The sequence below is a fragment of the Gavialis gangeticus genome, unplaced genomic scaffold, assembly GCF_001723915.1.
Source record: "Gavialis gangeticus isolate Ggan-Ray unplaced genomic scaffold, GavGan_comp1, whole genome shotgun sequence".
Taxonomy (NCBI): Eukaryota; Metazoa; Chordata; order Crocodylia; family Gavialidae; genus Gavialis; species Gavialis gangeticus.
The window spans coordinates 776,641-788,700 of NW_017728996.1; the positions used below are offsets into that span (position 1 = coordinate 776,641).

At 58.5% G+C, this 12,060-nt stretch overlaps 1 protein-coding gene across 1 annotated transcript in view; it reads left to right on the forward strand.

The window, feature by feature from the left end:
* Positions 1-12,060, forward strand: part of RASGRF1 (Ras protein specific guanine nucleotide releasing factor 1) — a 46,068-nt gene that overhangs the window by 16,706 nt on the left and 17,302 nt on the right. Inside the window, exons 10-17 of the mRNA XM_019503798.1 lie at positions 1,855-1,991; positions 2,805-2,887; positions 4,492-4,740; positions 5,533-5,903; positions 7,475-7,600; positions 8,132-8,302; positions 8,598-8,704; positions 9,748-9,860. Of these exons, the coding sequence (XP_019359343.1) occupies positions 1,855-1,991; positions 2,805-2,887; positions 4,492-4,740; positions 5,533-5,903; positions 7,475-7,600; positions 8,132-8,302; positions 8,598-8,704; positions 9,748-9,860 (1,357 nt within the window). The remainder of the gene's footprint in view (positions 1-1,854; positions 1,992-2,804; positions 2,888-4,491; positions 4,741-5,532; positions 5,904-7,474; positions 7,601-8,131; positions 8,303-8,597; positions 8,705-9,747; positions 9,861-12,060) is intronic.

The following is a 12,060-nucleotide window of genomic DNA, read 5'->3' on the forward strand; positions in this document are numbered from 1 at the left end:
CAAGGAGTGACCAGGAACAATGGTCACAAGCTGGCGGAGGGAAGGTTTAAGTTGGACATCAGGAGGCGCTACTTCACGGTCAGGGCGGCTAGGGTCTGGAACCAGCTTCCATGTGAGGTGGTGCAGGCTCCCACCCTGGGGGTTTTTAAGAGGAGGTTGGATGACCACCTTATTGGGGTCATTTGACCCCAGTGTTCTTCCTGCCATGGCAGGGGGTTGGACTAGATGATCTGCTCAGGTCCCTTCCGACCCTAGAAACTATGAAACTATGAAAAAGGTGAGAGGGTCGTTAACTCCTGTGGAGTAAAGAAAGATTAGCAGGAATCAGGGAGCTGATAATGAGCCATGAAGTCAATGGACTCTCTTTGCACTGCCTGAATAGAAATGCCACAGCCTCTCCCAGGCAGTTGGTTTTGGAGTTTGGATGGAGCAGGAAGCCAAGAGGGGAGTGACTGCACCATGTACCCCCCCAGATCCACTCCTGTCCCTCTCCTGCCCCATTCCCTTGGAAACCGCTGATACCAGCCATTCCTTTTGGCAGTGCCACCCCCTCGGGCCTGCTGTCTGTGGTGGGACTTTGCTCTCCACTCTCCTGATGGGAAGCCAGTGGAGGTGGCCTGTTGGGCTGCAGATAGTGAAGCCGTTTGGGTGTTTGCAGTGGAAGCGGTGCATTTTACGTGGGCTGGGCTCGCACTAACGTCTCAGCATGGAGGATGTGGAGAAGCCCCCTCAGGACCTGTGCCCCCGTGCAGTGAGCCGTGAGTGCCTGCAGGAGAAGGAGATTGGACGTGGGCCTGGTGCCTGGCTGGTGTCTCTGATGGCCGGTTCTCACTGCCCAAAGCCAGAGCAAGGCTGGGCATAGAGGGGAAGGGTTACAGACCTGCTCCCTGGCTCTCAGTTCCCACCTCTCTCTTGGGGGTCCGACCCCGGTAGCTTTTGCCGACTCAGGGCAGGTCCTGAGAGCTTTGCAGGAGCGCTCTGCAGTGAATCCCTGGGGCCTGGACTATGAAGGGCAGAAGAGCTGGCGGAGTGGATTCAAGCTGTGCGTGGCCTTTTGCACGCCGTGCTCTGCCTGCGGGGATCATCGGGGACGTTATTCAGCGGGACCAAAGCAGCTGGGCAAATGCCACCTTCCCTGGGCAGCCGTTGCATGTGCTGCAATGAGGCTGCTCTCATGGCAGTCGCATTGTGAAGGCTGCTCTCTTTCATCCCCGTTAAAAATTGCCCTCTGGAAACAACGGTTCTGGTGCCGAATCGTGCCTTCCCTGTCCTTCTCCATCATGTCCTGAAAGCTCACACCAGCCAGCCCCATTTCTCCCCCAGAGAGACTCTGGGTTCAGCCCGACTGCACATAGAGCCCAGCTTTGCCCAGCTGGTAAATAGCCGCGCGGTCTGGAAATGCAGGGCAGCTGCCCGGGGGTAGGTGGGAAACCTCAGCCCACAGGCGGGCAGAATAGCTCCTGCCAGTGCAGCGTTGTACACCGCATGGGAGAGCACCCTTAGCACCGAGTCAGGCACGTGGGGCCCGAGCGGGCATCCCGGCACGCAACCCTTTGTGCCCTCGCTGCCAAACCAGACACAAAATGCAAATGGGGTTTCTCCTAGTCCTGCCGATTGCCCTGCAGCGTAAAATCCTCCAGGCTCACTCTGCTGCCCATGTCGTAGCCGTGACCGTCTGCGAGATGTGCACAACCCCAAGTTTCCTTGGGACCGGTGGCACCTCTTGACCAGATGCCCGACGAGCTTTGGGGCCGGAGATGTCCTCTTTCAGGGCTGGGAAGGGAGCAGAGCTAGCCAAAGTGCAGGGCCAGGTCATGTCAGTGAGCACTCTGTGTTTTCTTGTCCACGCCAAAGCGAAAGCATCGGGGCAAGACATTGACCACCTGGACTTCAAAATCGTGGTGGAGCCCAAGGACTCGCCGTCTTTCACTGTCATCCTCGTGGCCTCCTCCAGGCAGGAGAAGGCTGCCTGGACCAGCGACATCAGCCAGGTGAGACCCGGCAAGGAGCCGTGCACCTGGCCCCATGGGTTTGGGGTCACCCCGAGGTTCAGCGTCCAATGCCCTTTGCTTGGGTCCAGATTCAGACGCTTGATGTTGGGTGCCCAAGCTCACGTGCACCTCGCAGGATCTCTTTGTCCGCTTGCACCCGTGACTGCAGCTCGCACTCATGGTGCACTCGTGCATCGTGGAAATGGCTCTGCCAGCCTGGGGGGCCGGGGTTTGTCCCCCGCGGTGACAGGCAAGGCATGATGTGTTTCTGGATGGGGGGGCAGGAAAGTGACTTAAATGGAAGCTGCTTGTGCATCAGTTCTCAGCCACCTTTTGGCCAGGCAGAGCCCCGTGGGCTTCGCTGAGGGCATCTTTTAACATTAGCCCTTTTTGTTGTAGCTTCCAGATTTAGATTTGTGGTGTGGCCACGTGGCGAGAGGGGCTTGGCTATTGCAATGGGTGGGAGATGCCGACGTGTGCTATGCTGCATATAGTGTCTAAAGGGGCCATCTGGGATGAGAGTCACCCTGAGAGAAGAGCTGAGCTGGGAGGGAGCCCTTCTGAACCCCACCCCTGAAATGCTCAGGGTTTGTCTGCATCCCCAATAACAGCTCCAGGCTCAATGTGCCAAATCCTGCATCAGGAGAGCTGCCCGTCCATGCAGCTCCCGTAGCATCTGCACTAGATACCGGCTGAGGGGGCACTCGTGGGCACCCTGTAACCGAGTTTGCAGCAACTGTGTCTCATCTCAGGCGGCCCCTGGCACATAACCTCAGCGAGACCCTTCTGTCCCGTTCTGTGCGTGTTTTTCAGTGCGTGGATAACATCCGGTGCAACGGCCTCATGATGAACGCGTTCGAGGAGAACTCCAAGGTCACCGTCCCCCAGATGATCAAGTAAGCTCCTTCCTCTCGGGGAGAGGGTCTGTGCGGGCGCGGGCACGGGCTGCCTGCGTCTGGCTCCGTTCCTTCACCGGCAGACCTCCCCGCGACGCCAGCACATGGATGCTCTTTCCCTGGCTGAGCGCCGTGTCTGCCCGGAGCCAGCAGGAGCTCAGCCTGCATAATCTGCAGACGACATTAAACCCATTTAGCCTAATCTGCTGGTAATCATGGCTCACCACAAACCTCCCGCATCAGTGGCCGTTGGGCAAGTCTGCAAAGACACCCCAGAGACCGGCCACGTTGCTTTGGGGCTGGAGCGGCTGCTCCCTGCATTGGAGGAGCTGCCGCTTGTTTTGAGCCCCTGGATGGAGTGGGGGCCCGGAGCTGTTCTGGCAGTGGGGACCACGCTGGGGTCGTGAAGGCAGGTCGGCCAGCATCCGCGATGCGTGGCATGATGGCTAATGTGCACCTCCACTAGGGAGGGTGGCAGGATGGAGGAGGTTTGGGAGGCCCAGACCTCGCAGGACACATGCACTGCCTTCTCCCCAGCCTGCGGCGCAGTGCCTGGCAGCCCCATTGTGTCTGAGAGGGGCATGCATGTGAGCCCCATTTCACTCTCATAAGAACATAGGACCTGCCACGTCCTGGGTCAAGCCTTGGTCCACCTTGTCCAGGCTTCTGCATTGCACGGTGGCAAAGAGCGGAGGCTGGAAGGGAGAGCAAACAGGGCATGACCAGGGTTTTCCCCTGTTCCTCTCCCATTTGCAGCCTCCAGCATTCAAGGTTGAGGGAGCTGTGCCCCTCAGTCCCATGCTCAATAGCTTCTGATGCCCCTTTCCTCTAAGCATGAGTCTTTTTCTCCTGAGCCTTGGCCCCCTGCCTCCCTGCAGCCACCCCATCCACGTGGCTGCAAGCTGAGACCCAGCAGGGCACCGGCTCTGCTCTCCCCATGGCCACGGGCCTGGGCCAGGAGGGCTGTGCTGCCTTCCCCAGGGCAGGTGCATGCCCTTGGACCCCCAGGAGAAATTCCTGCTTCCCTGTTACCTGCCTGTGGCCTTGCATCCCCTCTCTGGGGTCCCGGTTGCAGCGCTGGCTTCCCAATCTCCAAGAGCTCTCTGCACCCGCCGTCCGTCTGTCCCTGCATGTACACATTCCCATCCCCTCCGGGGCACTGCTCCAGTCCCCATCCTCAGGGATGGCTCTTGCTCCCTGCTTTAAGTATGAGAGCCAAAGCCTGGAGGTGACTGGCCTAGACAACCTGCCTCTGCTCCCTGTGCCAGTGACTTCCATCTGCCCAGCTCGGCACTTCTTGACCGGGGACCCACAGCCCCCGGGGTGCCTCGATCCTTTCCAGGGTGCTGTGGGGTGTCACACGCTGTTAGGTGTGCAAACATGACTCACACAGTAAATCCAGCCATTTCAGATAGGAACCCCGGGTGTCAAAACCCTTCGGCCCTGCTGCGGGCTTTCCGGGTTCTTTGCAGTGGAAAAGCTACCCTGTTATTTTCCAAAAATGAGCTGGTGTTTTCTGAGGGGCCTCGAGCCCGATCAGGTGAGATCCCCCGGCCCAGACAGCACATAGCGGCCGGCCCACAGACCGCGTGTTTCCCTCGCAGGTCTGACACCAGCTTGTACTGCGACGACGTGGACATCCGGTTCAGCAAAACGATGAACTCTTGCAAGGTCCTGCAGATCCGCTACGCCAGCGTGGAGCGGCTCCTGGAGCGGCTCACGGACCTGCGGTTCCTGAGCATCGACTTCCTCAACACCTTCCTGCACTCCTACCGCGTCTTCACCACCGCCCTGGTCGTCCTGGACAAGCTCATCACGATCTACAAGAAGCCCATCAGTGCCATCCCTGCCAGGTAGGGCCATGCCTTCCCGTCTGCCTGCTGACCTCGGGGTTGCTGCTTTGCCCCAGGCCAGGCAGCCAGCGTCCAGGGCCTGCTGGGGTGTTTTTGCTGGGAGACAGGATTGGCGGTGGCCTTGGGAAGGCATCACAATACTGACTTTCCATTGCCGTGAAATGGGCATAGTAGTATTGACTTTCCATACCTGCGAAATGGGTATCACAATATTGACGTTCCATACCTGTGAAATGGGCATCATAATACTGACTTTCTATAGCTGTGAAGTGGGTATAATATTACTGACTTTGCATAGCTGTGAAAAGGGCATAATAATACTGAGCTTTCTCTCCCTTCTGGAGAGTCTGTGGGGCTCCGTGCAGGCCGTGTCCTGGTGTTACTGGGACCAGGAAGCTGCGATCAGGAAGGGAGCATTCAGGCCGCACCATAAGGGCTTCCTGATGGAGAGAGGCCTTTGGCGGCAGAGCTGACCCCCAGGCAGGGCTGGCCACCCCAGGCACGGGGGACGAGGCTGCACAGGGGGCGGGTGACACATCCCGAGCAGGAGGAAGGGCCCTGGTGGGAGGTGGGCTCAGCGACCTGGCCGGGTTTCCCACCGCCTGTGTCTCGTGGCCAAGGAGCTTGCAGCTGTTGCTGTGCTCTGCTGACCCCCTCTCTGGGCTGCAGACCCGCCAGTCCTGCCTCCTCCCACAGCCTGGACAGGCAGGCAGCTCCGTGCCCACCGGGGAAGCCCCTGCCCCTGCCCGTGGTCCGCTCGGCCACGGAAACCTGCTCTCGTTTGTGCGCCAGGTCCTTGGAGTTGCTGTTTGCCAGCAGCCAGAACAACAAGCTCCTCTATGGCGAGCCCCCAAAATCGCCCCGGGCCAACCGGAAGTTCTCCTCGCCACCTCCGCTGTCCATCACCAAGTCCTCATCACCCAGCCGGAGGAGGAAGCTGTCCCTCAACATCCCCATCATCACCGGGGGCAAGGCGCTGGACCTGGCGGCGCTGAGCTGCTCCTCCAACGGCTACGCCAGCATGTACTCCTCCATGTCCACCTTCAGCAAGACCACCCTGGACATCAACAAGCTCTACGTGTCCAGCAACTACCCCAACAAGATCCCCGATGAAGGGGAGGCGGCCGCGGAGAAGCAGGAGGACTCGCCGCTGAACAAGCAAAGTAAGTCACAGTGATAAAAACACAGGCGACGTTTGCAGGCATCAGGCGTGGGAGGATTGTGAGGTTTATACCGAACGGCCGGGGCGTTAGAGCTATGCAGACGCGCAGCGGTTCCCAGGACTGCAGGGCAGGGCGCTGCGGGTTGCAGCAGACCCAGGCGCATGCTCTTGCAGAACAAGCCGACAGCCTCCCAGGGTGAATCGCAGCCGTGCTGCTTGCACGTCCACAGCAGTGATTCTTCACTGTAGTCGGCTCTGGCGAGGCCTCCCTTAGACTCCTGTGTCCAGTTCTGGCCCCGTGCCGCAAACAGGACGGGGGCAGATTGGGAAGAGTCTTGTGCAGGGCAACCAAAGTGATCGGGGGCCTTGGAGGCAAGACAAGGCTGGAAGAGCTGGGGGTGTTTTGTCTGGAGGTGCTGGGGGGATGCAATAACAGCTGTCAAATCCTTGATGGCTGATTACAGAGAGGAGGGAGATGGGCTTTTTTCGGGGGCTGGGGAAAGCCTCAAGCAGGGGGCTAGATGGATCCCACCCTGGGGAGGAGAAGTGCTGCGGGTGTGGGGAAGGAGCCCATCCTGCCGCTGTTGCTCCCAACCCAGACCTGCCGCCTGGTGCACACAGACACCCCTTCGCCCTGCTCAGTCGTGCGGCTGCGGGTGCAGGTGTGGCTGGGTCTGACCCGCTGGTGCCAGCGGGAGCTTTACCGCTGCCATACAGAATCAGTGCGTAACAGCGCAGGGAGCCAGACCTCGGCCCGCTGCAGGCAGATGCACGTTCCCATCTCGTGCTCAGTGCTTGTGCGCTGGCTGTGCACATCCTGGCCCTGGCTGGGCGCCCCCCGGTCTCTCTCAGCTTTGACATGAACAAAACCAGTGTCAGCACATCCTACAAGAGCCAGCGTTCCCAGTGTTTGGCCTCCATGCTGCCCATTTGCCTGTATCTGTGCAAATGAGATAATTTGCCTATGCAAAGCATGCTGTGGCTGGAGTGCATCGTACCGGCTGACGATGGGACACGCGCCAACGGAGAGGCCAAGTACAAAGGCCGAGGCGGCAGCTTGGAAACCGGGCGCAGGGCGTAGCGAGGCACATCCTGTGTGAGGACCCGTGTGCCCGATGACTCATTAGGCCTGATGCTTCTGGCACGTGACTCGTCCTCACTGTGTCACTCGCCCAGTCGGGCTTTCCACCCCAGTCCCCGCTGGGCAGCTGGGCTGTTGGCTGCGGCGAACTGGACCTGGCTATTGCAGGATCTTCCAGCCCTGGCAACACGGCTTGAATCCTTGCACGGGGCCTGGGGCCTCAAAGCTTCAGTGCTTGTGGGGCCCCAGGCTCAGATGCCAGCCACGTCCCCTTTGTGACCCACTCGCCTTGCATGCGGGTGGAAAGCTGCAAGCCACTCCTGTGCTTTACAGCCATGGTGCATCTGATTCTGCTGTGTCCCGTCCCGAAATCCCTGGCATTTGGCTCCCAGAGAGCGCCGGGCAAGCTGAAATGCTCCCAAAAGCGTGCCTTGCTGCAGCCCATGCATTCCCGCTGCATGGGGTTTCAACCAGCCCCTTGTTCCCCACAGGCTCCGAGGTGTCGGTGAGGGAAGAGTCCGACACGGACCAGAACCACAGCGATGAGGCCGAGGCCGAGACCTCGCCGACCAAGTCTCCCACAACTCCCAAATCCGTCAAGTGCAAAAACTCGTCAGGTAACGAGCCGCCAGCCCGGCCCCCAGCAGTTTGCACAGCGCCTTCTCTTGGGGCCGGACCCTCCTCTGGGCTCTGCTGGGCTGGCTTGTGGAAATATGTGGTGATGTGGAAGCACACCAGGGCCTCTATCCCCATTTCTGCAAGCCCAGGGCATTTCCCCCCGCCCGACTGCAGCCGGCTGGAGCCCTCCAGCTTGCGCTGTCTGAGATGTAGCCTGCTTTGAAAGCCACAGTCCAGTGCGCGAAGCCCCGGCGAGTCCTCGTAGCAAGTGCCCCAGCATCGTCCCCGTCTGCCTGGAGCCTCTGCCCCATGCAAGGTGCCCCCGGGATGGCGCAGGCCTTGCACCTCTACGGGGACCCATGCAGAGGGTCGGGAGAGCTGGTAGCAAAGAGTAGAAAATCTCTAGCAAATCATTCAGCCCTTCTGCCTTGTAACCGCGCTGCAGGGTCTCGTGGGGAATTATCCCCAATGATTTAATGAGCTGCTGCGGGAGGGAGTGTCTCCTCAATCAATGCTGCTGTCCCTCCTAGATTTCTCCTTGTTTTCCTATAACAACGGAGTCGTCATGACGTCCTGCCGTGAGCTGGACAACAATCGCAGTGCCCTGTCAGCTGCCTCCGCCTTCGCCATCGCCACGGCGGGGGCCAACGAAGGCACCCCCACCAAGGAGAAGTACCGGAGGATGTCGTTAGCCACTGCAGGTAACGGGGTGCCGGGGTGCAGGCATGCTCCAATGGTCATTTGGGTAGTGCAGGCCTACGCAGGGTAATCGATCCCTTGGCTTACACCCGTCACGTGTGTGTGCAAGCTTCCACACATCCCTTTGCATTGTGGAGCCAGGTGCACGCCTGCCTGCGGCTCCTCGCCATGCCATCCAAAGCAATTTGCCCATAAGAGGCTGCAGGAGCTCGCTCACATCCCCTGGGAGCCCTGCTCGGGTGGGGAGGCACTTCCTTGGTCCCCTGTGCGCGTGCTCAGTTATGTCCCGTCTTCCAGGTTTCCCCCCTGACCAGAGGAACGGCGACAAGGAGTTTGTCATCAGGAGAGCGGCAACCAACAGGGTCCTCAATGTGCTGCGGCACTGGGTCTCCAAACACTCGCAGGTGCGCCGCTTGGGGAGGATCTGGGAGCAGTGGTGCACGTGCTCTGCTGTGGGATGGCTTTGCTGGTTGCCTCCTTCGTCCTTTGTGCTCCATGCACCAGGGGGGTTTTAAACCTCCCTGGGAGGCATTGGGAGCTTCAGCCCAGCTGGGGACTGGGCCATGCAATGCTCCTGCTGGTACCCACCCTGCACCACCCTTACTGGATGGTCTTGCCTCTCCACTCAAAATCAAACCAGTGCATTGGGGGCAGGAAGGGATTTTACCTCCTGGTCAGATTGGTCCAGACTGGGGGGGTTTGCCTTCTCTGTAGGAGGGCATGGCCTGTTCCTGGGGTCCCTTGAGTGTATATTCACCACCTTTGCAGCAGCCAGATGTTGGTGGCTGCAGTCCCCCTGCTTTCCCTGGGGGAGCGGTGGAGTGATGCCTGGGGCTGTCGTGGCTAACGGTGTCTATACTAAGAGGCCAGACAGTGGATGTGTCTGGGCTGGTTTGGATAGGGCTGATCCTGCCTCAGACAGAGCTACGAGTCTTGATCGCTTTCCTACCCTGTATGGGTCAAAATAAAGTGTCACTGGGGGGTTTCTGGGTGATCAGAGGGCATTGAAACCATCTTGAGGCCAGAGATGAGCTGCGAGCAGCTTGGAGATCTCACTCCCCTTCATTTGCCCATGAGCTAGTCCTGCTTGGGGCCAAGCACGGAGCAGCAGCTGTAGTGCAGCGTGTAGATAACCCTGCTCTGAGCACTCCTCCACCCCGGCGAAGGCCAATGCAGTGCACAAAATGAGGCTAGTGTGGCTCCTGGTGCTGATGCATCCCCAGCAGCTCTTTCCAGGCATGCCGGGTTGAATTCACAAGAGAGGACGGGCCACCAGCTTCCCTCCCTGGAGCGCATGGCCCGTCCCCTCTGCTCCCTTCCCCGTAGGGATTCATCCCCCCCCCCAAAACATTTGCAAAGGGAAGCAAAAGGTGTGGATCAGCTTACTGCATGCTATCAGGTGCAAAAACCCACAACTGTACATGCTAACCATGCATTTGTTTAGCAGGACTTTGAAACTAATGAGGAACTCAAATTTAAAGTGATAAGCTTCCTGGAAGAAGTTATTCATGATCCGGAGCTGTTGACCCAGGAGAGAAAAGCGGCAGCCAATATCATAAGGTAAAAGCTTGTCAGCAGGAACATCTGCCTGGTCCAAGGGCTGTTGGGAACTGCTCCCTGATTTCAGCCAGGGGGGAGGAAACACCCCATGAGCAATGTTACCTGTAATGAGATGACAGGGTGATAGAGCTGGAGGGCTGGAGGGACCGCCGGGGGTTGCATCTAGCTCAACCCTCTGCTTGAGGCAGGGTCACCCCCAACTCAACCAGCCCAGCCCCTGGTCCTGTGCTCGACCACCCTCAAGTCAGGGCGTTCCTCCTCGTCTCCAGCCGAAATATCCCCTGGGGCAGCTTGAGGCCAGTGCTCCCAGTCCTGTGCCCTGCGGCCACAGAGAAAAGCCTGTCTCCAGCCTCTTTATAGTCACCCTGAAGGTTGTGATCAAATCCCGCCTCAGTCTCCTCTTCTCCAGACTAAGCTCCCCGGTTCTTGCAGCCTTTCCTCAGCAGTCGTGCTCCTCAGCCCTGAATCCTTGGCACTGGACTCTTTCCACACTGTCCCCGTCGTCCTTGAAGTGCAGGGCCCAAAACTGGACACAGGAGTCCAGGGGAGGCCTTGCCGGTGCTGAATAGAGGGGAAGACTTGCTGCCCTCGGTGTGCAAGTGGCATCACTGTGAATGCAGCCCTGTCCACTCTTGGCCTTTCTTGCAACCCAAAAAAAGCCAAATCCCCCTTTTCTGTTACACTGGTGTGAAGAGAGGTCATTACCGTTAGTCATGGTAGTCTGGAGTCAAGTCCAAGGCAGGGCAGACTTGCACCTTATAAATTAATCAAAGTGTGTGTGTGTGTGTGTGTGTGTGTGTGTGTGTGTGTGTGTGTGTGTGTGTGTGTGTGTGTGTGTGTGTGTGTGTGTGTGTGTGTGTGTGTGTGTGTGTGTCTAGCTCTCTCTCTATGTCTATGTCTATGTATATATGTGTGTGTGTGTGTATATTTGTGTGTGTATATATAAAGAGAGAGAAGTAGTACAAGGTTTTGTGGACAGAAACTGCCTTGAACTTCAGGCCACAAAGATGTTATGATATTATATATACCTACCTTGGTTAGTCTATACGGTGCAACTCTCCCCTGCCTTCTACATGGGTATGAAACCAGCTAGTTTCTTCCTGCCCCAAGCAAGAGACCCTCAAATATTAGTGGCTCAGGGCACCTTTCACAACCCCTCGAGCACACCCTGAAAAAACAAGCCCATTGATTGTCCGGGGGGAATCGGGCAGCCCCATGACAGCGTCAGTCTGGCAGAAATGGAGTTAGTCCCACTCCCCCCGACACCATGTCTGGAGTCCACTACCACACGCCGGAGCTGCCAGCATCTCCCCCGCCTGTCACACCTGAGCCTGTGCTTCATGCGTGTGCATGGCGTGTTGGGGCAACAAGTGCCAACCTCTGAAGCTTTGCTCTCGTCCTGGCCCGGACCAGGTCCTTGCAGGAGGGGCTGGCCTGATCACTGGGGAAGGCCAAATTCTGCTGCTGGGCTCACCAGCCCTGCTGCCTGCCACGGGAGCTGCGTGTGTGGCTCCGAGGCCACAACGTGGCATGTGGGGTTTTCCTCTTTCAGTGAAACTCTGGGGCAGGCCCTGTGGGAGGAGGAAAGGGCATCAGGAGTGAGGGGCACGGCTTCTGCGTCAGAACTGCCTCGAGTTTCAATGCTGGAGCCTGCAAGTAGCAGAGGAACAGGGCGAAAAGCCCTGGTCATGCCCTGCTCACACTCCCATCCAGCCTCCGCTCCCTGCCGCCACGTGACATGGGAGACTGGGCATGGACCTAGGGTCCGACCCAGGATACAGCAGTTTTTAGGGTCTAATGAGCCTGCAGACAGTGCAACAGCACCCCCACGGCAGCCCAGGCTCTCCTTGCACACCTGGGCTGTTTAATGTCCCGAGTAGCTGCTGTGCTCCAGACCTATAGTTTCATAGTCCCATAGTTAGTCGGGTCGGAAGGGACCAGAGCAGATCATTGAGTCCAACCCCCTGCCATGGCAGGAAAGAGTACTGGGGTCAAACGACCCCAGCAAGGTGTTCATCTAACCTCCTCTTAAAACCCCTCAGGGTAGGAGCCAGCACCACTTCTCTTGGAAGTGGGTTGCAGATCCTAGCCGCCCTGACCGTGAAGTCGCGCCTCCTGATGTCTAGTCTGAATCTCCCCTCTGCCAGCTTGTGACCGTTATTCCAGGTCACTCCTGGTAGTGCTCGGGGGAACAGGGACT